At 46.3% G+C, this 27065-nt stretch overlaps 2 protein-coding genes and 1 long non-coding RNA gene across 10 annotated transcripts in view; 2 read left to right on the forward strand and 1 right to left on the reverse strand.

The window, feature by feature from the left end:
• KIF11 (kinesin family member 11) overlaps positions 1–26170 on the reverse strand; it is a 74452-nt gene extending 48282 nt beyond the window's left edge. For 3 of the 4 annotated variants that reach the window (XR_006282947.1, XM_038411545.2, XM_043519580.1), the window contains exons 1-2: positions 3802–4339; positions 3353–3453 (exon numbers count right to left, since the gene is read on the reverse strand). Coding sequence is in view for 3 of the 4 variants with exons in the window: in XM_038411545.2 (XP_038267473.1) it covers positions 3353–3435 (83 nt within the window). In the remaining variant the exon portion in view is untranslated. Of the gene's footprint in view, positions 1–3352; positions 3454–3801; positions 4340–26032 lie in introns of those variants that run through there. The other variant, XM_043519581.1, reaches the window with a different exon arrangement.
• LOC122461168 lies at positions 4509–15108 on the forward strand. Its single transcript, XR_006282949.1, has 3 exons — positions 4509–4645; positions 11756–11762; positions 15098–15108. It is a non-coding gene; the product is annotated as an uncharacterized LOC122461168 (long non-coding RNA).
• Positions 26057–27065, forward strand: part of IDE (insulin degrading enzyme) — a 98013-nt gene continuing 97004 nt past the window's right edge. Inside the window, exon 1 of one of the 5 annotated variants that reach the window (XM_043519584.1) lies at positions 26057–26193. Coding sequence is in view for 3 of the 5 variants with exons in the window: in XM_043519585.1 (XP_043375520.1) it covers positions 26595–26698 (104 nt within the window). In the remaining 2 variants the exon portion in view is untranslated. Of the gene's footprint in view, positions 26194–26241; positions 26374–26534; positions 26699–27065 lie in introns of those variants that run through there. The other 4 variants (XM_038408834.2, XM_043519585.1, XM_043519583.1 and 1 more) reach the window with 4 other exon arrangements.

Raw genomic sequence — 27065 nt, forward strand, 5'->3', positions numbered from 1 at the left:
AGAGAGGTGGGGCTCATCAGGTTGGGGGGTTGAGTGTAAGGAGCTCAGTGGGGGGTGGTCTCGGGGCAGGGCTGGAGGCAGGGGGTCTGAAAGCATTTGGTTGAGGTTCAGTGGGTTGCGGTTCAAGTATGGAGCACTTGGGGGTTCTGGGTGTATGGAGTGAGGCTTGGCCAGGATGTCTGGGTATGCGAGGTCCAGATGCTCCCCATACAATGACCCCTCCCCCGCAGCTGAGAAGTGATGGGGGCAGGAAGCAGGGGAGGATGCTGAGCTTCCTGTAGCTGGGGGAGGTTTCTGAAGGTGGGTCTGACACAGCCCCAGCCAATCCTTGCAGGGGAAGAGGAAGTCCCAACCTCTCCTGCCTCCAATCCAGCCAGGACTAGCAGCTGATCCCGGCTCAGGGTAGGAGCCATTGGCTGGGGTGTCCCCAGCCCCACAGAGATTTACCTCTCCCATCAGCTGCTCCGGGGTGCCTAAAACTATGTACCCGTGCTGCTAGGGAGTGGTGTGTGACTGCTTTTGCAGCTTTCCTTTGCTTCCCTGTCAGAAAGTCATTTTTCTGAGGGGGGGGGGGGGGAGGAAAGAAATCTGCAGGGGACATGAATTCTGCGCACATGCAGAATTCCCCCAAAAGTTACTAGACTATTGACAACAGAGCGATTATTGGATAAGATCTGAGTTATATACTGACCTGGCTAATCTCTTGAGATCAGAAGGACCCTTTATTTGATTAAATTGGTTTTCAATAACCACTCATCATAAAGGCTAGTGTCCGCGTGAGGAAATAAGTGCTGGAATGCCTAAGGAGACTGCATCTTTGACTTCATGTGAACCAGTGTAGTGAGATGTGCAGAATGAATTTTGTCTCACATTACCTCCATATTGGTGCACATAACAAAATTCACGTGGAGGCGGTGGGACCGAGGGGTTTGCACTGTGGGATGGAGCTAAGGACAGGGGAGAGGGTTGGGGTGCAGGCTCTGGAATGGGGCTGGGGATGAGGAGCTCAGGGCTGAGGCAGAGAGTTAGGGTACCACGGGGGAGGGTGGGGAATCCGGATGGGGATGCAGGCTCTGAGGTGGGGCCGGGGATAAGGGGTTTGGACAGGCTGCCCTGGGGCTATGGCGGGGAGAGAGGACTCCCCTCAAGCTCTCTCACAACAGGTCTGGGGCTGGGGGAGAGGCATCTCTTCCGCCACAGCCCTGAGCGCTTTCATGGTGCTTAATAGGCTGCCGAGTGGTTGCACAGCTTTGAAAGAACTTAGGACAGAAGTTAACTTTTGTTACTGGCTTGGTATAGCTAATGGTAGAATAACCACAAGTTTGGGGTGAGCCTGCGCTATTTTTTAGCGCTTTGTCCTGAATCTGGTATTCTTAGCTGTGACCCACCGAGGCACAGTGACACTACTCAAGAAAGAGATCTTGGAGCCATTTTGGATAGTTCTGTGAAGACATCCACTCAGTGTGCAGCAGCAGTCAAAAAAGCTAACAAAATTAGGAACCATTAGGAAAGGGATAGATGATGATAATCATAATAATAAAAAAATACATCAATGCCACTACATAAATCCATGGTATGCCCAAACCTTGAATACTGCATGCACTTCTGGTGGCCCAATCTCAAAAAAGATATACTAGAACTGGAAAAGGTACAGAAAAGGGCAACAAAAATTAATAAGGGTATGGAACAGCTTCCGTATGAGAAGAGGTTAAAGAAAATGACTGTTCAGCTTGGAAAAGATATGATCGAGGGAGATGACAATAGAGATCTATAAAATCATGAATGGTGTGGAGAAAGTGAAGTGTTATTTACCTCTTCACATAATGCAAGAACCAAGGTCACCCAATGAAATTAATAGGCAGCAGGTGTAAAACAAACCTAAGGAAATACTTCTTCACACAATGCACAACCTGTGGAACTTGTTGCCAGGTGATGTCATGAAGGCCAAAAGAGTAAATGGGTTAAAAAAAAATTACACCCAGGGAGTGGGGTCCAGCTGTCCCGACTTCCTGGGCACTCCCTGCCTGCTCCTTGCTGGGAGCCAGGCAGCCATGTCAATTTCACAGCTCCAGAGCTGGGAAATTGACAAGACACCCACCATTCCCAGCCCAGAGCACTGGTAGCAGACACCCGGGCTTCTGGACCTGGCTCCCAGTGGCCCCTCCAGGGGAACTGACAGCTAACAACCAATGTAAGGAACACAGAGTCTACAGACATTGCGTTGGCCTAACTACACTGACATAAACCTTACACCTCTTGCTGAGGTGGTTTTATTATGTCGGCATAGCAAGGTAGTTACATCGCGTGGAGAAGCATTTCAGTGTGCACACCTCCACTGTCTTGTTGACAAAAGCTGACATTTGTTGACAAAACCGTGTAGTGTAGACAAGGCCTAAAACGTATTCCAAATCTGGAAAGCAGTCACAAACTGGTTCTCCAGAGACAAAAGGCTAGCAAATGGGCCATCACCTAGTTAAGTGGCCATTCTTTGGCAGGAAAGAGGTTAAGGGCAGAAAAATCTACATCTTGACAATGAAACAGGGTGTGGTTCCCATCCACAAAGACTTTCTGTCTCCTGAACCCCACCTGGAGAGGGCTCTCAAAGAAGAGAGGAAAACTACAAGAAAAGAGTTTAAAAAAAAACTGTACTATAATGCTGTCATGTAAGGGAATTAACTGTTAGGCTAATGTTAAGTTGTCCAATTAGTCTTACTTTAACATAGTTCAGGCATTTATTTTCTTTGAAGGGAGAAACATAATTTGGTAAAAAGAAAAGGAATACTTGTGGCACCTTAGAGACTAACAAATTTATTAGAGCAGAAGCTTTCGTGAGCTACACAAAAGCTTATGCTCAAATAAATTTGTTAGTCTCTAAGGTGCCACAAGTACTCCTTTTCTTTTTGCGAATACAGACTAACACAGCTGCTACTCTGAAACCTGTCTTAATTTGGTAAGCTTCAGAGTAGCAGCCCTGTTAGTCTGTATTCGCAAAAAGAAAAGGAGGACTTGTGGCACCTTAGAGACTAACAAATTTATTTGCGCATAAGCTTTCCTGAGCTACACGAAAGCTTATGCTCAAATAAATTTGTTATCCTCTAAGGTGCCACAAGTCCTCCTTTTCTTTTTACTTAAATATAGGGGCTTTAGTTAAAATGCCCCCGTAGCTATAACTACCTCTCCATTAAATCGTCCCTTCTAATGCTTTACACAGTTCTGACCCCAGGAGTCTTTGGCAGCCTCCTCACCAGGCCCATCTGGATGCCGTCCAGCACTAGCTATTTGCCCGTGACTGTAACAGAGAAGCACCCATCGCCCAGGAGGAGCGGTCCCGGGGCGCACCGGACCCGCTTACCTGCATCTCAGAACCACCTGGATATTCTTGCCTTTCTCCTCTTTCTTAGCGCCGCCCTGGGAGCTCACGGCCGCCGTCGCCATTGTCTCGGCGCGGGGAGCCTGCGGAGGGGACGGAAGCGGTGAGTGCAGACTGGCTGCTCCCCGGCGCGCGGGCAGAGCTGAAGGGACAACAGACGGCGCCCCAGCCCGCCCCCCGAGCGCTCTACAGCCCTGCCCCGACAGCCCGGGCGGGGGGAGCATCATTCCCTCCGCCCCCTCCCCGCGGGGCACCGAGTCCCGCTCACACAGGGAACCCGGCGCCGAGCACGGCGGCAGCAGGCCCCTGAGAGGGAGCATCGCTCAGCAAAGGAGCCCCGAGCTCAGGAGGGGTTCCCGGGAAAGGGGGAACGGCCGGCCCGGAGCCCGCCGCGATTGGCGCGCAGACTCTCTCCCCAGCCCCGGACTCACCCTGGCCCACCGTCGCCACCCGCCAAGCTGCTCCAGCCGCTTCCCGTCACTACGCGCCTAGCCAAGGGCGCCCCTTTCCCTCGACAACTTTGAACCGCGCGCCAGCGCCTCCGCAGCCAATCAACGGGAAGCTCGCGCGGCTCGTGGTGCAGCATGGGACTTATTTTAAATTTCGGGAACTCGGGGCGTACTTTAATTGACGTCACATAGGCGCGCAGACGGCGCACTCCTCGGCCGTGAGCGCGCGGAGTCGAACACCAGGTCGTTTACGTCCCACGAAGCAATGGGTGCTGGGAACGGTGCCCCCCCCCTCCCCGAAGCACTGCATGCTGGGAGCGGTAGTGTCTGCCTGCAAGTGGTCACTTCGGTCCGAGAAGGGACGTGTTGCGCTGCGTGCTACGGCGAATCTATCCCTCGCAGTCGGATCGGACACTGCGTGCTCTGGACTGTCGCCTCGCGGCAATTGTATAACTGCTCTTGGGGGAGGGTTTGTGGACATTACTACACCTGTATTCGGGGGCTGTAAAGGTACTTGAGTCACAGGAAGCCCATGCAATGTTTCTTTCCTTACGGCAAGAGCAATGAACAGACGCTCCTGCGTTCAGTGTCCACTCTCTCCCTACTCCTTGTTGTACTGCAGGAAGCGGAACAAGGAGGCTTTTCTACCTTTTAACAAACAATGTTTTCAGATCTATTGCAGTATAAGGGTCTACTTTCCACACAATATAGTGGGAGCAGTTGCCTCTCACTGACTTGCTTTCAGACAGCAATTTCGTTACTAAAAGGAATAGGTATAGCATAAGAGCCTGAATAAACTAGAACTGCACATGCGATGTGCAACGAGGTGCAGGCCCTGGATCAGAGGTCCTTCACGAACCACACAGACAAGAGAGAACGGATTGGAATTTTGCAAGGGTGCATTTTTATTTGGCAAATGGTGACATGACAAAGTAAATAAGGAAGTGTTATTTACTCCTCATAAAACAAGAACAAGGGGCCACCAAATGAAATAAATAGGTAGTAGGTTTAAAACACAAGAAAGTATTTTTTCATGCAATGCACTGTCAACCTCTGGAACTCCTTGCTAGACGGTGTTGTGAAGGCCAATACTATAATGGGGTTCAAAAGGGAGCTAGATAGGAAAATAGGTCCATCAATGGCTATTAGCCAGGATGGGCAGGAATGGTGTCCCTAGCCTATATTTGCCAGAAGTTGGGATTGTGTGACAGGGCATAGCTCACTTGATGATAACCTATCTGTTCATTCCCTTTGGGGCACCTGCCATTGGCCACTGTCAGAGGACACCTGTATACTTGGCTTCATGGACCTTTGGTCTGACCCAGTATGGCCGTTCTTATGAAACAGCTTCATTGCTACCTGCTCCCACTCCTCTTAAGAGTTAAAACAATGTCTGCAAGAACCAAAGATATTGCAGTCTCATGCAAAGGCACTAAGAATAAAGCATAGGAATCATGCATATATGATATCTTCATATATAAAAGGCCATTACTGTTGAGCTGCTAGTCCAATCCTAAACAAAAGGTCCTGGCTCATTCTAAAAATAGGCTGAGGACCACAAAGACCAATAGAGTCTTTACACTAATTAATACAAGTTTAATTTGCAGCATTTCTGAGGCAGCATTACCTATTGGCTTCCACATAACACTTGAGTGTAAGGGGGTCACGAAAATGAGATACAATCTGCTTATACATTACATATTAAAAATACTACATTAAAAGAAAATTACTTAGCGTGCAAGTCAAAAGTTAGTAATGCCAGATTCACTTACCCTTGCAATCTTAATTCTTCCCCTTTGTCCATCAAACCTCTGTACTGAATGAGGTATGGATCATGTAGAAAAAGCATGTAATCATGTAATTAAAAACTGTATCATAAAGGGTATATGCAAAAGGGTGTCAAATTAGGCTGTACAGGAGATTCTCTTCTGGTATTTCCTAACTTCCTACTTTGCAAACCAAACTTTGCAATCAAAATAACTTTCTTTTAATGTAGGTTTTTGGTATGTAATTTCCTAGGCATGGTGTATTTTGTTTAATTTTTTAAGGAAAACTAAAATCACAGAAACAAATTCTGGCTGGTTTATGGAAAGAGGCATGGGAAAACTAATAGATACAAAAGCAACACCAATTGCAACTATATTCTGATTGAGTTCATCCTTATTCATAGCCCCCTTATGCATTCTGTACCTGCTAAGAGTAAAAATAATTTGCATAGGGAAGTGTGTCAGGGCTATGGCCTGATCGAAGTAACAACCAGTATATGTAAATAAACATGTAGATTATATGCCATCACCTACACTTTATAACTACCCCTTTGCAATATTCACTGTGGAGGAAAATTAACTTCTACCTTCTGCTCCAACTTCTTGCTGCAGTTTCTTTTTTGGTATGTAAGTATGTACAGCTGTGATGGAATGTCAGAATTTGGTTCATAATATAAAATAAGACAATTACTAGAAAAATACATGTTCTGTAAACAGGTTAGAGACCATTCAAACTCCCATTTAAACCACAGGAATCTATTTTAATGGGAATTGGATCAGGCCTTGTCTCTGCTAGGAAAAATGATACTTTAGTCAATCAAGCTAACTCAACATGATTAAAAAACCCAATTTAACACAAGTGTAGTCCCAGTTTAACACCTTTAGCTCTATTTAATAGGTCAGTTAATAACATAAGCAGAACCTTTTTTCCTAGTCTAGACAAGACAGAAGACACAAAATGAACAAGGAAATGGCATACTGCAAATAAATAAGATACTTTTAAAATTGGGAAAAAGGTTCAAAAGTAGTTAAATAGTTTTTTAGGAAGCTAACCCTAAAAACTGTATGTCAATTATAGCAAACATGTTTCATTTATTAAAAAAATAGTGACATAAAAAAATTAAAAGATAAAAAATACAAAAATATCAAAATAAAATTATTTAGACCAATTTAAATAATGTATTGATTTCTGTGGTGATGAACATAAACATTTGGTGAACAAACAGATAAATACTGACTGAACATCAGATAAGCCATATTAGTCAGATCAATGGTCCAGCTAGCCCATTACCCAGTCTTCTGACAGTGGACAGGCCTGATGCCTCGGAATGAATGAACAGAACAGGGCAATTACTTAGTTTTCCATCCCCTATTATCCAGCTTCAGCATTTGGCAGTCAGAGGTTTAGGAGCATCCAGAGTATGGGGTTGCATCCTTGACCATTTTGGCTAACAGCCACTAATGGACCTATTCTCCATTAACTTATCTAATTTTTTGAACCGAGTTATACTTTTGGCCTTCACAACATCCCATGGCAATGAGTTCCACAGACTGACTGTGCATTCTGTGAAGAAGTGCTTCCTTGTGTTGATTTAAACCTGCTGCCTATTAATTTCATCATGTGACCCCTGGTTCTTGTGTTATATGAAAAGGTAAATAACACTTCCTTATTCACTTTCTCTACATCATTCATGATTTTACAGATCTATGTCATAATCCCCCTTTGTTTTTTCAAAGATGAACAGTCCCAGTCTTTTTAATCTCCTCTCATATGGAAGCTGTTCCATACCCCTAATTCATTTTTGTAGTTCTTCTGTATCTTTTCCATTTCTAATGTATCTTTTCTGAGGTGGGGCTACCAGAACTGCATGCAGTATTCAAGGTGTGGGCATACCATGGATTTATACAGTGGCATTATGCTATTTATTGTCTTATTATCTATGGCTTTCCTAATGGTTCCTAACATTCTGTTGGCTTTTTTGACTGCTGCTACACACTGAGCGGATGTTTTCAGAGAACTAGCCACAATGACTCCGCAATCTCTTTTTTGAATGGTAACAGCTAATTTAAACCACATAATTTTGTATGTCTAATTGGGATTATGCTTTCCAATGTGCATTACTCTGCATTTATCAACACTGAATTTCATCTGCCATTTTGTTGCCCAGTCTCCCAGTTTTGTGAGATCCCTTTGTAATTCTTTGCAGTCTGCTTTGGACTTAATTATCTTGAAGAGATGCCTTCATCAGTAGAACTTCACCTAAATGAGAAGCCAGATGGCATAGGCAGCACTGCTACCAGGTTGATGTAATATACTTAGACTTCTGTCAGGTATTTGACTTGGTACTACATAACAATTTGATTAACAAACTAAAATGATATAAAATCAACATGATACACATTAAATTGATTAAAACTACTTAACCAATAGGTCTCAAAATGTAATTGTAAATAGGGAACTGTCATCAAGTGAGTGTGTTTCTAGTGGAGTCCCAAACAAAGCAAATTCTGGCCATATGCTATTTAACATTGAGCTTGAAGAAAACACAAAATAATTACCGATAAAATTTGTAGATGACCCAAAGACTGGAGGCATGACAAATAATGAAGTTCACTGATAGAGCAATCTGGGTCACTTGGCAAGCTGGGTGCAGGCTAAAAATATGTGTTTCAATAAAGCCAAATGTAAACTTATACATCTAGGAAAAAAGAATGTAGGCCATACTTACAAAAAGGGGGACTCACTCTCCTGGGAAACAGTGACTCGGAAGAAGATTTGTGAGTTATTATGGATAATCAGCTGAATATGATTACAATACTATTACGCTCCAGCCAAAAGGGCTAATGCAATACTTGGATGTATAAACAGGAAATATCAAGAGTAGGAGTAGAAAGATTATATTACATTACCTCTGTATTTGGCACTTGTGCAACCACTACTGCAATACCTTGTCCAGACTGGAATCCAAAATTTAAGAAGGATGTTGAAAAATTCGAGATGGTTTAGAGAAGAGCCATGAGAATGATTAAAGAATTGGGAAAAAAAAGGAGCTCAATCTATTTAGCTCACCAAAAGGGTTAAGGGGTGATTTGTTCACAGTATACAAGTACCTACCTAGAGAAAAATTTGATAATAGAAGGCTATTTAATCTAGCAGACAAAGGCATAACACGATCCAATGGCTGGAAATTGAAGCTAGACAAATTCAGACTAGAAAGAAGGCATAACAGTGGTTAATTAACCACTGAAACAACTTACCAAGGCCTATGGTGGATTCTCCATCACTGGAAATTTTTAAATCAAGAGTGGATGTTTTTCTAAGAAACCCACTCTAATTCAAACAGGAATTAATTCAGGGAAGTCCGAGAGCAGGGGCGGGCAAACTTTTTGGCCTGAGAACCACATTTGATTTCTGAAATTGTCTTGAGGGCTGGTTAGGGGAGGCTGTGCCCCCACCCTATCTGTCCTCCCCCCGCTTCTTGCCCCCTGATGGCCCCCCCGGCGACCTCTGCCCCATTCACCCCACCGCTCTCTGTCCCCTGCCTGCCCCCGGACTCCCTGCCCCATCCAACCCCCCTCTCCTTCCTGACTGCCCCGGGACCCCTGCCTCATCCACACCCCCCCGCTCCCTGTCCCCTGACCACCCCCGGAACCCCTGCCCCTGACTGCCCCCCAATGCCCCATCCAACCCTGCCTCTCCTTCCTGACTGCCCTCCTGGGACCCCTGCTCCCATTCAACCCCCCTGTTCACCGCTCTCTGACCACCCCGAACCCTATCCATACCCCCGGCCCCTGACCACGCCCCAAACTCCCCTACCCTCTAGCCAACCTCCCCCCTGCCCCTTTACCGTGCTGCCTAGAGCACTGGTGGCTGGCGGCGCAGCTGCACCAGGACAGGCAGCCACGCTGCGCAGCACAGAGCACCGGGTCAGGCCGCGGCTCTGAAGCTGTGCTGCCCCAGGAGCTCGTAGTCCAGAGCATTGCACTGGCGGTGCAGTGAGCTGAAGCTGCGAGAGAGGGGCAACAGTGGGAAGGGGCCGGGGGCGAGCCTCCCAGGCCAGGAGCTCAGGGGCCAGGGAGGATGGTCCTACGGGCCGTAGTTTGCCCACCTCTGTTCTAGGGCCTGTGTTATACAGTGGGTCACACCAGAGCATCACAGTGGGTGCTTCTGGCCCTATAAGCTATGAATGGGAATAAAAGTAATTGTTTATTTTTCAATTAACATTGTAATGGGGTTGAATCTACAAATCCAAAAAAAAAAAAGTATTAATGATCTCAAACAAAACAATCTGTACACAAGATCTGACAATACAACGTAGCTGACTGCAACTTGTAGTCATGGGAAACTATTTCTAGCTTCTGAGGAGCCAATCCAATTGGGCAGCATTGTTCCAAACTATAAGTATTGTTGACCTAGCTGAAAAAGTAATACAGAGGGCAGGTCTACACTGGAAGTGCTACATTGGCAGAACTGCACTGAAGCAGCTGTGCCACTGTAGTGCATCTGGTGAAGATGCTCTATGCTGACGGGCGATGAAAACTATTTTATCAAGAAAGGGTGCTCTTTAATGAAGTGTAAGCAAGCATATTATAGCATGAAAAAAGAGTTTGATTCAAATCTTCAAGACTGAAACTGGTTAGGTTCTCTGTAAGCAGAATTAGCATCCCCCATGAAGCGTGTAAAGCACAATGTTATACCTACACACAGATTATATACTGGTATAATTAGCTCAGTTGGGGGTGTGTTTTTTTACCAGTAATGCTATAATCGATAAAACTCCTAATGTGGATGCAGTTATGCTGGTATAAAGGTGCCTTATATAGTTTATTCCCCTTCCTGTATGGGAACATCTATACCACCATATGAAATCTTTACACTTGTATGTCCACACTAGAAGAGATCATATCACTTTAACTACACCATAACAATTAACGTGGTACAACTTGTGTGTTTAGACCAGGCTTTAGAGAAAGAGAAAAGCAAAGATGTTTCTGTAGCAAGAACAGAAGTAAAATATTTTCCCTACCTTTAGCCTACTTTTTGATAGTATACAACTGTTCAGCGAATCTAATTTGTACTAAGACTATTGTTTAACACTTTCTGTTTTCTATATGGCCGTCTAGTCTAGAAGCTAGTCTACGCCTAAAATTTGGATTGACATAGTGACAGCACTCAGGGGTAAGTACTAAGGTACTACTTGATCTCTAGCTGCAGTTAGAGAATCATATTATAGTAATGACTAGGAATGCTTTTCTTCACCTGCTCCTGCCCAAGACATTGCTACCATTTCTCTTGGCTATGAACCTGATAAGGATTTGATTCATGCCTTTGTCACCTTAACACTGAATTACTGTAATGTGCTTTATATTGCACCACACTTTAACCCTGAAACTTGAGTTGATGTAGAAGGTATTAGAAAGTGTCATGTTACTGGGATCATGTGACCACTGTGTTCTACACTGGCTGTTTATTGGTTTTTCAAGTGGAATTTAAAGTATTGGTTTTAGCCTGTAAAATCCTAAATGACTTGAAACCTGCCTTCTTAAGGGATCACTTCTCCAGTGCCATACTGCTGCAGTTATGGTCAGCAAAGGTGATACAGTGGGAGTCTCCCTCAGTTAACAGACAGCTGGTGGTACACCGTTCTCTATAAAGAGCACTAATTTTTGAATAAGATTCCACAGTTGGTCTGAAATAATTCAGAATTCTCGATGTTTAGGGCATACTGCAAAGCCGATCTTTTTACCCAGGGATTTGAAGAAGATGGTAGGGCCATTTTTTATGAGGGATGAGAGTTTTAGTAGGAAAAGTCCTGCCTGCTAAGCTATATTAGGAGAGGATTTTTGCTGGAATTTCCCCTCAAACTTTGCTCCTGATTTTATATTGATTGCATTTTTAATAGTGTCAAAGGTGCCTAGAATAGTAGATGAGAGCTGTTTTATATCATTATAAATTAAAATAAATAAGATCTACATTGTGAGATAATGATCTACCCTGAATAAGTGCCAATGCCTTGTTGCACTGCACAAGCAGAAGCCTGGAATGGAGATTGTGACTTAGTTCCGGGTTTCTCAACCTTTTTCTTTCTGACCTTCCTCGCCCCCAGTGCTATAAAAACTCCACGGCTCACCAGTGTCACAATTACTGGTTTTCTGCATATAAAAGCCAGCGTTGGCGTGAGGGGGTAGCAAGCAGGGCAGTTGTCTGGGGCCCCATGCCAAAGAGGCCCCCACAAATCTACATTGCTCAGGTTTTGGCTTCAGCCCCAGGTGGTGGGGCTCAGGGCCCCTGGACTTCAGCCCCATACGGTTGGCTTCAGCTTTCTTCCCTGGGCCCCAGTGAGTGTAATGCTGGCCCTGCTTGGAGAACCCCCTGAAACCTGCTCATGGCCCCCCAGGGGGCCCCAGACCACCGGTTGAGAACCACTGACTTAGTTCACATCAACACTACAGAATTCTGCTGGCATGACAATGTTGGTCATGGATGTGAAGAGGTGGGATCCCTGACTGACACAGCCGTGCTGGCCAAAGGCCCTAGCATAGATGCAGTTATACTTTTGCCAGTACAGCTTATTTATGCTCAGCGTGTGTGTGTACGGAATAAATTACCAGCAAAAGGACAGTTTTGCTCATATATGCATTGATGCTGAGTTTCTAATCTGCTCCCCCCGGCCACGCCCTCACTCCACCCCTTCCCCTAATGCCCCAACCATGCCCTGCTTCTTCCCATCCCCACTCCTCCGCCACCCTGCCTCTTCCCCACCCAGTTATGCCCCTTCCCTTGAGCGCGCTTCACCCTCGCTCCTTCCCACCTCCCCCCAGCACCTCCTGAGGCCGCGAAACATCTGTTTGCAGCAGTTCGTAGGCGCTGGGAGGGAGGGTGAGGCGCTGATGGGCGGGGTCCACTGGGGTGGCAGGAGGTATTGTGGGGAGGGAGAGGCATTATAGGGGGGCTATGAGTCGGTGCCTATGAGTATATGCTGTGTCTACAATAGGAGTGCTTTGACAGTATAATATAATATACCAGTATACCTATATCGTCAGAATGCTCCAAGTGTAGACATGGTATAAGACAAGAGCGTGACTCTAGGGCCTGGTGTACATTAAAAATTCAGATGGATATAACTACAGTGCTCAGGGATGTGAAAAATTCTTGCCCCTGAGCACCACAGCTATGCCAATCTAACTTCTGGTTAGAGACACAGCTAGGTTGATGGAAGAATGCTTCTGTTGACCTAGCTACCACTGCTCGGGGAAGTGGAGTTCATACAGCACTAGAAAATCTCTCTCTGTCATAGGCGCTGACTCCGTAGGTGCTCCGGGCTGGAGCACTCACAGTGGGGGAATTAGCGGGTGCTCTGCACCCACCGGCAGCCAAGCTCCCCGCCCCATACCCCCCCACATCGCCTCCCTGCCTCCTCCCAGCCCACCGTGTCTCCGCTCCTCCCAGTGCTTGCTGCTGCCAAACAGCTGTAGCAAGCTCTGGGAGGGAGCGGGAATGTGGCGCACTTAAGGGAGAAGGCGGGGATTTGGGGAATGAGTTGAATAGGGGCAGGGAGGGGGCAGACTTTGGGGAAGGGGTTGGAATGGGGGCGGGGCAGAGGTGGAGTCGGGGTGAGGCCAGGGGCAGAGGGTGATTGAGCACTCACTGGTGCCAGAAGAAGTTGGCACCTATGCTTTCTGTCACCGTAGGATGCACCTATGCTATAGGGTTACAGTGGTATAACTGCAGCACTGCCGCTTTAGCCACTGCAGTGTAGATAAGCTCTGGGTCACAATCTCACTTCTTGTTCTCCTGCTGCTTCAAGGAGGGATAAAAATTGCACCAGATCTATATCCACCACTATGCTGCTTCAAGCACTGAGAGCAGGGATTGAGCTGAGACTCTACATTCCACCTTCTGTCTTGACCCCTCCCAACCACCTGGGTCTTGTCTACACTAGGAAAAATAAGGTGTGTTCTTAACTCAAGGAAGTTAACTCAAAGTAAAGTCCCCAAGACAAGGCAGTTTGTAGTTTTACATGAGTTAGAAGCAGGTCAATTTGAAGTCTAAGCTTCCCCACAGGAGCAGCACAGCAGATTCACATGCCTATGATGTAACTGTGGTGGCGCACAGAAAGGACTTCCATTTTGAAAATTCCCTTGCAAGTCATCTTCTTTCAGCCAAAGTCAGCATGAGAGGATTTAGCTTTCCTAAATCCCTCAAAAATGCATCTTCTAGCCTCCTTTGTTGTTGGCCTCGTGCTCTACTTCCTTCAACCTCAGCTCTGTAAACTTTTTGTATAGTTTACCTTTCTTCTGCACATTGCACATGACCCCACCATTGCAGCCATCTTGCTTTCAACTAGTGCAAGACTGCAACTTGCCAGGATTGTCTAAGTATCTCCTTGTTTATGAGAAAAATCATACAATGGATGTTAAGAATATGCCTTAACTTTTAACACTAATAGGGTTTAATTTCCTCTCTTCAACTTTTTAACAGCTATGTTTCTGCTCTATATAGTTTAGTTGTCATCGCTACCACGTTGAACATTCATATCTTCGTTGGTCTTTGAAGATGCTGAATGCCACTGATACAAGACTGAACCAACACATGACTTCTTCAGTAACAGAACCTCCTGCTGTCAATCAACTACCTAGATAGATAAAACTATTCATCCATTCAATATCATGCAGCATTAGCAATCATTTGTTTCCATTTTGTAGGAGGCATGAATAGTTTTGGTTTTATCACTATTGATCTTAAGTCCCATAAATTCTGCAGTTTTTGCAGCTCTTCCAGCATTAGCTGCAGTAGATTAGTAGTCTCTCCAAGTAAGGCAATATCATCCCCATATTCAAGATCTTCTAAAGACAAATCTTTAAATTTCGCACCTCCTACTTTGGTCTCTCTCACTTTGTCTGTTGAAACATTAAATAACATAGGTGAGAGAATGCATCCCTAGCATACTCCTCACTCTACTGAAAACCTGTCTATAATGCAACCGTTGACCTTCACACAGCTAAATGTATCACAATACAGTTCCTCAGGTAGGCACATAAAGTCCTCTGGCACTCCATACTGGCATAGGAATATTACCAGCGCTGATCAATGCAGTGAGTTAAAAGCTGCTACAAAGTCTATAAACATATTAACTTCCTTTTGTCATTCTAGTCATTTTTCAGTAACAGTCTGAAAAGCATATATAGCATGGATTATAGATTCACCTGTATGGAAACTACACTGATTGTCTCTCATTTTGGGATTGAGACAATATTCCTGTTGGTTTACTAGTGTGATCGTAAATACCTTCCCTGGGAGTGACAGCAGTGTTATTCCCCTATAATTTGAACAAACTGATCACTTTCCTTGTTTGAAAAAAGGAATGATATAGCCCACTTTCCAACCTTCTAGAACGTGACAGGTGTCACAAACTTTAATTATGGCCATCGATTAATTTCAGTTAATTCATGTGATTAACTAAAAAAAATTAATTGAGATTAATGACAGTTTTCATTGCACTGTTAAACAGTAGAATACTGATTGAAATGAATTAAATATTTTTGGATGTATTTCTATATATATGGATTTCAATTACAACACAGAATACAAAGTGTACACTGCTCACTTTATATTATTTTTATTACAAATATTTGCACTGTAAAATGATAAACAAAAGAAACAGTATTTTTCAATTCACCTCATACAAGTACTGTAGTGCAATCTCTTTATTGTGAAAGTGCACCTTACAAATGTAGTTGTTTGGTTTTTTTTAACATAACTGCACTCAAAAACAAAACAATGCAAAACTTTAGAGCCTACAAGTCCACTCAGTCCTACTTCTCATTCAGGCAATCGCTAAGACAAACAAGTTTGTTTACATTTACAGGAGATCATGTTGCCCACTTCTTATTTACAATGTCACCAGGAAGTGAGAGCAGGGGTTCGCAAGGGACTTTTGTATCCTGCATTGTAAGGTATTTACGTGCAAGATATGTTAAACATTTGTATGCCCTTTCATGCTTCAGCCACCATTCCAGAGGACATGCTTCCATACTGATGATGCTCGTTAAAAAAATAATGTGTTAATTAAATTTGTGACTAAACTCCTTAGGGGAGAATTGTATGTCTCTGGCCATATATTTCATGTTATAGTAGTCTTGGATGATGACTCAGCACATGTTCATTTTAAGAACACTTTCACAGCAGATTTGACAAAACACAAAGGAAGTACCAATGGGAGATTTCTAAAAATAGCTACAGCACTCGACCCAAGGTTTAAGAATCTGAAGTGCCTTCCAAAATCTGAGAGGAATGAGGTGTGGAGCATGCATTCAGAAGTCTTAAAAGAGCAACACTCTGATGAAGAAACTACAGAACCCAAACCACCAAAAATCAACCTTCTGCTGGTGGCATCTGATTTAGATGATGAAAATGCACATGCATTGGTCCGCACTGCTTTGGATTGTTATCGAACAGAACACATTGTTAGCATGGATGTCAGTCCTCTGGAATGGCGATTGAAGCATGAAGGGACATATGAATCTTTAGCGCATCTGGCATGTAAATATCTTGTGACACCAGCTACAACAGTGCCATACAAACACCTGTTCTCACTTTCAGGTGACATTGTGAACAAGAAGCGGGCAGCATTATCTCCTGCAAATGTAAGCAAACTTGTTTGTCTGAGTGACTGGCTGAACAAGAAATAGGACTGAGTGGACTTGTAGGCTCTGAAGTTTTATATTGTTTTATTTGTTAATGCAGGTTTTTTTTGTACATAATTCTACATTTGTAAGTTCAACTTTCATGATAAAGAGATTGCACTACAGTGCTTGTATTAGGTGAATTGAAAAATACTTTTTCTTTTGTTTTTTACAGTGCAAATATTTGTAATAAAAATAAATATAAAGTGAGCACTGTACACTTTGTATTCTGTGTTATAGCTGAAATCAATATATTTGAAAATATAGAAATTACCCAAAAATATTTAAATAAATGGTATTCTATTATTGTTTAACAGTGCGATTAATCACATGAGTAATCACGATTAATTTTTTAGTTGCTTGACAGCCCTACTTTTAAGACAACTCTATGAAACCATGAACTAATCCAGACTTCTTTAGGAGTTCTGATGAAATATTGGCAAGACCAGCTGCTTTATCATTTCATAACTGTTTGACTGCAAGCATCACTTCCTTTAATGTCACCAGCCTGTTTTTTGCTGGGTTCATTTTTGGAGAAGTTGTAGTTCACATCTTGGTGGGGATCTGTTAATTAATTCACAAAAACACCCATGCCAATTGTTAAGTTGTTCATTAATTCCTGGCACTATTTTCCACGTTTGTCCTTAACTGGCAGATGCCACAAGAATGGACATCCAATTATGTCCTTCAAAATCTCAAATACCCATTTTTGGTCTTGTCTTTCAGTGGCTTACTCGATGCACTGCACCATATTATTCCACCATTGGTTATGATCATTCTGACAGGCCCTTTTGACTGCTGCAAAACAGCATGGCCAGAGGGCAGCAGGAGAGTGTTAGAAGGGAGCCTTATTCCCAGTAGAGGGAAGAAAGTTTGCTATAGATTAATTAAAGCACTTGAAGCCAATTAGAGCACCTGAAGCCAGTTACCTGCGTGACAAAGTTCCTGCTCTACCTTGATGGGTTTTGCGCTTATTGGTGGATTTGCTCGCCTTGGAGCTTCACGGCAGCACTCAGCTTGGCCATTTTTCTGAATTCACAGTCCAGGTCGACTCCTCCTGTGTCTGACCGGGAGTTGGGAAGATTTGAGGGGAACCCAGTCCTGCCCTCTACTCCAGGTTCCAGCCCAGGGCCCTGAGGAACACAGCTGTCTAGAGAGCCTCCTGGAACAGCTGTGCGACAGCTACAATTCCCTGGGCTACTTCCCCATGGTCTCCTCCCAACAGCCTCTTTATCCTCACGATAGGACCTTCCTCCTGGTGTCTGACAATGCTTGTACACCTCAGTCCTCCCACAGTCCACGTTCTCACTCTCAGCTCCTAGTGCCTCTTGCTCCCAGCTCCTCACACACACACACCACAAACTGAAATGAGCTCCTATTTAAAACCCAGGTGCCCTGATTAGCCTGCCTTAATTGATTCTAGCAGCTTCTTGATTGGCTGCACGTGTTCTAATCAATCTGTCTTAATTGTCTCCAGAAGGTTCCTGATTGTTCTGGAACCTTCCCTGTTACCTTACCCAGGGAAAAGGGACCTACTTAGCCTGGGGCTAATATATCTGCCTTCTATTTCTCTCCTATAGCCATTTGGTCCGATCCTGTCACATATCCCCCCCCTCTGCTCAACACTACGGGGTTGGGCAACTTGGGATGTCAGGCAGTGTACTCGTGACAAGCCATCTGCATTGCCATGGTGGCTTCCAGCCCAGTGTTGTATGGTGAATTGGAAAGGCTGTAGGGATGGAAACCATCTGATCACCCTTGCATTCTTCTCTTTATTTCGCTGCATCCACTGGTGCATGGTCAGTCACAAGGGTAAACTGTCGTCCCAGAAGGTAATAACGTAGTGTTTCCATGGCCCATTTCACAGCTAGGCACTTCTTTCAACCACGGCATACTTCTGCTTTCTCAGGAAGAGTTTCCTGCTAAGGTAGAGGATTGGGTGTTCTTCATCTCCGACCATCTGCGATAGGACAGCTCCCAATCCTACTTCAGATGCATTTGTTTGTAAAATGAATTCTTTGTTGAAGTCTGGGGCTATAAGCACGGGGTTACTGTAGAGGGCTGTCCGTAGAGCCATGAATGCTTTCTCTAAAGCATCTGTCCACTTCACCATGTCTGGATCCCGGGCTTTTATCAGGTCTGTCAGGGGACTCGCTCTGGTAGCAAAATGGTGAATAAATCGTCGGTAGTACCCCACCACACCCAGGAATACCCGGACCTGCTTTTTCCGATTTTGCCAGGGCCAATTTTGGATAGCCTCTAGTTTGTTTAGTTGGGGTTTGACCATGCCCTTTCCTACAATGTAGCCAAGGTATTTAGCCTTGGCTAGCCCTATAGCACACTTGGCTGGGTTGGCTGTGAGGCCAGCCTGTCTTAGCATGTCCAGAACAGCTTCCACCTTTCCTAAGTGGGTTTCCCAGTCAGGGTGTAAATAATCACATCATCCAGGTATGCCACTGCATAACTGGTATGGGGCTGTAGGAGCTTGTCCATAAGACACTGGAAGGTGGCAGGTGCCCCCTGCAGTCCAAAAGGAAGAACAGTATATTGAAACAGACCCTCTCATGTAGAGAATGCTGTCTTTTTTTTCGCATCTTTGGCAAAGGGAATCTGCAGTATCCCTTTGTAAATCAAGGGTGGTCAAAAATCGGGCATTGCCCAGGCGGTCAACTAACTCATCGATACAGGGTATGCATCAAATTTGGATATCTCATTCAGCTGGCGAAAGTCATGACAAAACCTAGTGGTGCCATCGGGTTTGGGCACCAACATAATCGGGCTTGACCACTGACTGTGGGACTCTTCGATGACTCCCAGCTCCAACATCCTTTTTACCTCTGCCTTGATCACCTCCCTTTTTGCTGCTGGGACCCAATAGGGCCTTAAAGTTACCTTTGCCCCAGGGTCTGTGATAATGTGATGATATGCTTCCGTGGTCCGGCCTGGTTTGGTTGAAAACACGTCCTGGTATTGGTTGATCATCTCAGTTACCTCCTTCTTCTGGTTTGGTGTCAGATCAGTGGATATCCTGATCTGCTCCTGCATATTATTTCCCTGGATCAAGGTCTCTTGGGTGACTACACACGCCTCTCGTTGGTGCCAAGGCTTTAAGAGGTTAATGTGATAAATTTGTTCTTGTTTCCGGCATCCTGGCTGCCGCACCTTGTAGGTTGCTTCCCCCACGGGTTCAACCACCTCATAGGGCCCCTGCCATTGGGCCAAAAGCTTGCTTTCTGCCATGGGTACCAACACCATCACCCGATCCACTGGCTGGAACTGTCGGACTTTTGCCTGGCGATTGTAATGGGTTCGCTGGGCCTCCTGCTCTTTTTTCAAATGTTTCTGTACAATAGTGGTGACCCGGGCTATCCATTCTCGCATCTGCAACACATGGTCAATTATATTTCTCCCCTCATTGGGTTCCTCTTCCCAGATTTCTTTTGCAATATCTAGTATGCCCAGTTGAGGCCTGAGGTACCTCCCAGATTGTAAACATAAGGCAGGGCAGTAGGGTTTCCCAGTCCTTCTTGTCTCGATTTACCACTTTCCTTATCATTGCCTTGAGGGTTCAGTTAAACCTTTCTATCAGCCCATCGGTCTGCGGATGATCGACTGATGTTCTCCGGGTATGTATATGGAGCAGCATACAGAGGCCCTTCATTAGCTTTGACATAAATGGTGTACCTTGGTCTGTTAATATCTCCTTTGGTAGCCCCACTAGGGAAAAGATCCCCACCAACTCTTTAGCTATCGTTTTAGAGGCCATGTTCCGCAGGGGAACGGCTTCTGGGTAGTGAGTAGCATAATCCAGAATGACAAGCATATATTGGTGGCCCTGGGCTGGCTTCTTCTAGGGATCCCACTAGGTCCATGACTATTCACTCGAAGGGGATCTCTATGATGGGAAGGGGTACTAAAGGTACCCTCAAGTGGGGACGAGGACTGTGCAGCTGACACTCTGGGCAGGATGCACAGTACCTCCGCCCTTCTTCATATACTCCGGGCCAGAAGAATCATCGCAGGACCCGTGCCAGGGTCTTCTCTACCCCCAAAGGCCGCCCAAAAAGATGACTGTGGGCCAGACTTAATACAGCATTCTGGTGTTTTTGAGGTACTAGGATCTGTTGCATCTTCTGCCCCTGTACTGGTGCAACCCAGTATAAGAGATTCTTCTTTATTATGAAGTAGGGTCCTGGTCCCTGGGTTTTCCCTTCCACGGGGACCCCATCTATTTCGGTCACCTCCTTCCTAACGTTCTCGTACCTTGGTTCTTCAGCCTGGTCCCGTCCAAAATTTCCTCTCCCGGGACTAATCTGCCCGAGATCTAGGGGGCCAGTCTCTGTTGCCTCTACTGGTTCAGAGGCGTTAGCGTGTGGATCAGACTCGGGTGCTTCTCCCTCCTGGGTGGCCTCCTTTTCAGCTGCTCAGGTCCGCCTACCTATGAGAGCGACCCTCTGGCTTTGGGCTAGTATTCAGGTTCCCAAGGCCTTAGCTGCTCTTCTTTCCCTTTTTGTCTTTCTACGCTGTCTGGAAGTGGAGAACAAATCTGGGGATATTTCAGAGAAGGTTGGGAGTTGACTGTCTACTGTGGATGCCTCCCCGAGACAAGCGTGATAGCACTCCCCGAATCAACCAGTGCTGTGGTCTCTACCCCATTTAGCTTCACTGGTCTGGAGTACATATGTGGGGTTAGTGAGACCCCCCACAAGGTGGATTAGGGAGCATGGGTCTGCCCAGTTCCCCAGGTTACACTGCGTAGCCTCCTCAGCATTGGGACACTGTGCAGCTATGTGTTCCCACTCCCCGCAGGCGTAACATCTGTATGGAGCCCTAAGCATTCCCTGGTCTCTTGGTTTGGGTAGTCTAACGTCACAATCCTCTTCCCCCTCAGTGCTCTGACTCTTTGTGGCTGCTGGTGGGCCTTCAGCCTCTCTCTTTTTCCACCTGTGCTCTCCTGGTGGCCCAGTCACCCGAGCTCTAGGGCTTAGTACTGCTAGTTTAACCCGGGGTGCTTCTTCCTTAACTGGTCGGGTCAGCTCCCTCGCTGTCCTTCGCCTTTCTACCAGCGTGACAACCTCGCCGTAGGTGGAGGGTTTGTTCTGGCTTACCCAGGCGCGAAGGTCTGGCAGTAATTCTCTCATGTACTGGTCGATGACCAGAACCCCCTCTAGTATCTCTTCCGGACTCCGGAACTCAGTTCATAACCACTTTCGTGCAAGATGGATGAGGTCATATAATTGGGACTGTGAGGTTTTGTTTTCCTGGTACCTCCACTCATGATATCTCTGGGCCCGCACTGTGGTTGTTACCCCAGATCTGGCTAGGATCTCTGTTTTCAGCTGCGGGTAGTCTGCCGCAACCTCTTCAGGCAAATCATAGTAGGCCTTCTGGACCTCCCACACAGGAATGGAGTGAGGATGCCAGACCACTGTTCTCGGGGCCAAGCCTCCCGCAGTGCTGTCCTCTCAAAGGCCAGGAGGTATGCTTCTACATCATCCTCCCGCATCATTTTCTGCAGCCAATTGCTGGCCCTCATGATCTGCGTCCCATCATGGCCGCGGTTCAGTTCTGTAAGGGCCTTTACCTAGTCTACCAGTTCCCGCACTACCTCCTCCATTGTGGTGAAAAAAATAAAAATAGACCCTCTTCCCTTTTTTTTTTCTTCTTCCAAGCACCCTCTTTCTTTTGCCGCGCTGTGGACACCAGATCCCACTTCTGACACCAGTTGTGACAAAGTTTCTGCTCTACCTTGGTGGGTTTTGCGCTTATTGGCGAAAAACCTTGGAGCTTAACGGCATCCCTCAGCTTGGCTGTTTTTCTGAATTCACAGTCCAGGTCGACTCCTCCTGTGTCTGACCAGGAGTTGGGAGGAACTGGGGGGAACCCAGGCCCACCCTCTACTCCAGGTTCCAGCCCAGGCCCCTGTGGAATGCAGCTGTCTAGAGTGCCTCCTGGAACAGCTGTGCGACAGCTACAATTCCCTGGGCTACCTCCCCATGGTCTCCTCCCAAAGCTTCTTTATTCTCACCATGGGACCTTCCTCCTGGTGTCTGATAATGCTTGTACACCTCAGTCCTCCAACAGTCCGCGTTCTCACTCTCAGCTCCTAGTGCCTCTTGCTCCCAGCTCCTCACACACACACCACAAATTGAAGTGAGCTCCTTTTTAAAACCCAGGTGCCCTGATTGGTCTGCCTTAATTGATTCTAGTAGCTTCTTGATTGGCTGCACGTGTTCTAATCAATCTGTCTTAATTGTCTCCAGAAGGTTCCTGATTGTTCTGGAACCTTCCCTGTTACCTTACCCAGGAAAAGGGACCTACTTAGCCTGGGGCTAATATATCTGCCTTCTGTTTCTCTCCTATAGCCATCTGGACCGATCCTGTCACACCTGATAATCCCTGCCTGCTTCAATCAGATAGGAGGAGGAGTTGAAGCAGAGTGGTTTGTTGTTGGAGCAGAGAGCAGTTTGGAGGAGTTGAAGCAGAGTGGACTGGTGTTGGAGCAGAGAGCAATTTGGAGGAAAGCAGAGGAGAGTTTGGAGAAGTGCTGTGGTGGGCTAAGAAGACCAAGCCCCTAGGTAAAGGAACACCTGGTTTGTACAGAGGGAGCTGATGGGCAGGAGAGGGAAGTAGCCCAGGGGAAGGAACTGCTAGTTCAAGTGGTTTACCGCTATCCCTAGGGCCCCTAGGCTGGGACCCGGAGTAGACGCAGGCCCTGGTCCCTCCCTCTCCACTTCCCTCCTCTCGGACACTAGTGGGGTAGTTAATACCCCAGTTAATATCCCACGGATGTTAGATAGGGTGGGATCTGAGTTACTACAGAGAATTCTTTCCTGGGTATCTGGCTGGTGAATCTTGCTCACATACTCAGGGTTCAGCTGATCGCCATATTTGGGGTCGGGAAGAAATTTTCCTCCCGGGCAGATTGGAAGGGGCCCTGGGGGTTTTTTGCCTTCCTCTGTAGCATGGGGCACTGGTCACTTGCTGGAGGATTCTCTGTACCTTGAAGTGTTTACACCATGATTTGAGGACTTCAATAGCTCAGACATAGGTGAAAGGTTTATTGCAGGAGTGGGTGGGTGAGATTCTGTGGCCTGCATTGTGTAGGAGGTCAGACTAGATGATCATAATGGTCCCTTTTGACCTTAATATCTGAGTCTATGAGTTCAGGGCAAGAAACGGTGCCCTGAAACCCGCCGCCCAAGAAGAGAGAGTGCGAGACCCATCATAGTAGTGCCGGCAATTTGCCACACTGCTTATTCATTTTCCTCTATTGCCCATTTCCTCCACTCCTCAACGACTCTGACTCAGTGCAACCAGTCTGCACTGCGCCTCTTCTTTTCTGACTCACAATTTGATGGTATCATCTGTATCCAATGTCACTTTTGCATTCTCCTTAGTCCAAGTTGTTCTCCAGCAATCTCTGTGGTAGAATCCAAAATAAAGTCCACTCTTCCTTCATGGTAGACAGATGGTCATCCAATATAGTGTATTTATTGGAAATTAATACCTTGTAACGCTTAGCAGTTGCTTCATCACAAAGCTTATCAACACTGAAGCATCTCGATGCAATAGATACCGACGTCTGCAATATCACTGTTGCTATTAAAGTTGACAATCAGACTCCAGAGCAAGATCCGCATTCCTAAAATACACATACATCCTGGATAAGTTTAATCACAGGTTTTGGAACTAGACTGTGATCCAAGGTTGCACTGTTGTCCCAAGTATATCAAAATGTACACTTATGTCAATACTTGTGCTGAAATGAGGTAGCCATTAAGAAATAGTTCATGTGTGGCAGCAAATTCTAATAGACACACCATTACCTGATCTCTCCTCTGTTAAACTGTGTAATCCCAATATCAGTTCAAGTCCAGTTCTATTATGGCCAATTCTTGTGTTCATATCTCCTAAAATGACAATATGAAGTTGGGGTGACGTACTAGATACAATGTCATCTAACATGCCATAAAAAGCCTCTTTGTCAACATCAGACCTTGCATCATGTGGCGCATATGCACTAATAACTACTGCACATCCTATCTTCAGACAGAAAATGGCAGCAATCAAATATGGAGAACAAACTTGCCAAACCAGTAGTGTAGGTTGCACCCTTGTGTGGCCAGAATCAGAGCAACACTGGTATGCTTATTAGATGCATCCCAGGCATGCAACAACTGGACGATCTGACCATTATGAGTCAGAGCTGTGCTCTCGGTGTTCAAATTCCATAATGTTTCCTGTATGACGTATATCAACATTAAACCTTCCAATTGTTAAGCCAGGGGAGTTGTTTTTCTGCCGACTCTTAATGATCAAACATTCCATAATCCTGTCCTCCGTGCAGAACAGGACATACCCTCTTTATTTCCCCAATTTCTGATTTATGGAAAACCCACCAACATATGGTCCGAATCCTCTGCATGTAGTAGAAGATTTAGATGAAACCTGATGCTTGACTCTATTGTGAGTAGCAGATGAAACTGCCAAACTTTTATGTCCTTTTCTTGTGTGTCAAATGTGGGAAGGTTTTATGGGGATGGCTTGCCAGGCCATCACCCCACCCTCACATTTTATCTGGGCTTGGGACTAGCACTAGGAACAGGGAACTTAGTGTTGTGGTTCATCCTTCCCTACCCTAACAGATGAAGTTAAAGACTAAAGTGTGTGAAACCACAAACTGCCTTGTCTTTGCTAAAATTTCACCTGGTGTTAACTTGAGTTAGGCAACTTTTTTCCTAGAGAAAACACAGTCCTGCACTGGGAAGGAGGAGTGGCTCTATGGAGTCCACTTCTATTCCTGTACTGCTACCTGTGAGGTAGATAGTGCAGGGGCATGAGGGGGTGTTTTGCTAGACCACAATTTGGTACTACATAAATATATGTTGAGATTTTATACTTATGTAGTTTTTTTGTTTTCATATTTTCTTTGAGGTTTAGAGAAGTAAGAGAGACAGGGACATATGATACTCAAAAGAAACCAAACTTATAGAACTCCATAAAGACACATTTTTGATTCAAAACATATTAACATTGAACATTAGAAGCCTTGTGTACACTTAGGAATTATTTGGTAAGTTTCTCTAACACTAACACTGGATCAGCTGCCTTTAACAGGAACTGAGGATGCTTAGCATCTTTCAAATTGGGTCTTGATTTTCTAATTTTTCCAACAAAGGAGAGCAAGCAAGTAAAGTTACATTTTAAGAGATTTTTTTCCTCCAGGAAGTTATGAGCCAGTGAAAAGGACGGGTTATAATGAAATCCCTCTTGTACTCCAAAAACTATACTAGAGCTTATAAAAAGACCATGAATCTGAAAACGCACAGACGGGCTGCTCCAAAACTCGCACATAAGAGGACTGGAAAAAGCAGACTCCTTAATGGGAGCTCGTTGTGTTTAACGTCTCTCCCTGAGGCGAGGGCGGAGGACGAGGGGAGATGTTGCCATCTGTTTCATTAACCTTTGAAATCCGTTATACAAAATGTCACGGCAGCTGATGAAATAAAATTATAAATAATCATCGTTTGCACTGACTTTTACCAGCAAGAAAACAAAGACATCACCAGAAAATGTTGTGAAATCTGTGAACTGGCAGGCACAGAGAAGGCGAGTTGAACACACTGAACGGGTCGGAGAAGGAGGGTCGCGCACACAGTACCAGTGACACATGCAGTGAGTGTGGGACACAGCAGAAGTGAGCACACGCGCTGCATGGACGGCGAGTGTCGCACATACAGTGAAGGCGCCACAGTTACCTACAAACAGTGAACGTGAGAATCCGTCGCCCGCACAGCGCGTTGCCGTTACACACCCAGCGTCTGGCGCGCGCGCGCGCACACACACACACACACACACACACAGCGACAGTCACATGCCTGGCGCGTGCGAGAGCGGGACTGCGGCTCCGCCACACAGCGCGAGCGTTACACACCCGCAGCGCGAGTGGCCGTGCTCGGCTCCGCGCCGCAGCAGCGCTTCCCGGCCTCCCCGCGGCGATAAGTGCTTCCCCGGCTCGGCGCCCGGCTGCGGAGCCAGCTCCTCCTTCTCTTCCCCTCGCCGCCCCGCTTCGCAGCAGCGATACTCCCAGCCGTGTCAGGTAGAGTCCCGGAGCGCGGCCTTGGTGGTAGGCCCGGCCGGAGCCAGCGCAGCAGCGGCGGCTCAGCTGCGAGGCGCTGGGGAGGGATTGGCCGGCGAGTGGGGAGCAGGCGGGAAGATGGCGCCTCCGCCGGCCAAGGGCTGAGGGGCAGCTTCCCCTGAAAGGGGCGGGCGGAGGGAAGGAAGCGAGCAGAGGCTGGTCTCTGGCAGTAGGGCCGGGATATGCGGCAGCGGCTGCTCCCTCTTCTCAGTAGGACTCTGACCTCCTTGGTGAGCCCCGGTGCCTCCCGGCCGCCTCTTCGGCAGCAGTGGCTCCGCCTGCCCGGGTATGGCTGTCGTGTGTGGGGCTGTGGTGGGGACCCCTCGTCCCGTTCGGGGGTGGGGATGTGGGCCCTCTTCTGTTGTGTAAGAGGCTACTGGGTTGCAGGAGATGTGTTGTTGCCCCCCGTTGTTGTGTATGTGTAACAGGCTGCGTGTGATGTGGGAACTCGTGAATCAGCATTAATGTGTCCGCCTGCTACTAAAACGGATGGAGGCCCAGGGGGAATAGAGTCCCCTAGAGGGAGGAGATGAGGGTGGTAACATCCTTCCCGAAACCTGTCTGCAGACCGGGTGGGATTTATCATGCTGCGAGGGAAGAGGAGAGTTGCAAGGTCCTGAGGCCACGCTGTACCCGCGGCGAAAAGGGTAGTT

The sequence above is a fragment of the Dermochelys coriacea genome, chromosome 7, assembly GCF_009764565.3.
Source record: "Dermochelys coriacea isolate rDerCor1 chromosome 7, rDerCor1.pri.v4, whole genome shotgun sequence".
Lineage (NCBI taxonomy): Eukaryota > Metazoa > Chordata > Testudines > Dermochelyidae > Dermochelys > Dermochelys coriacea.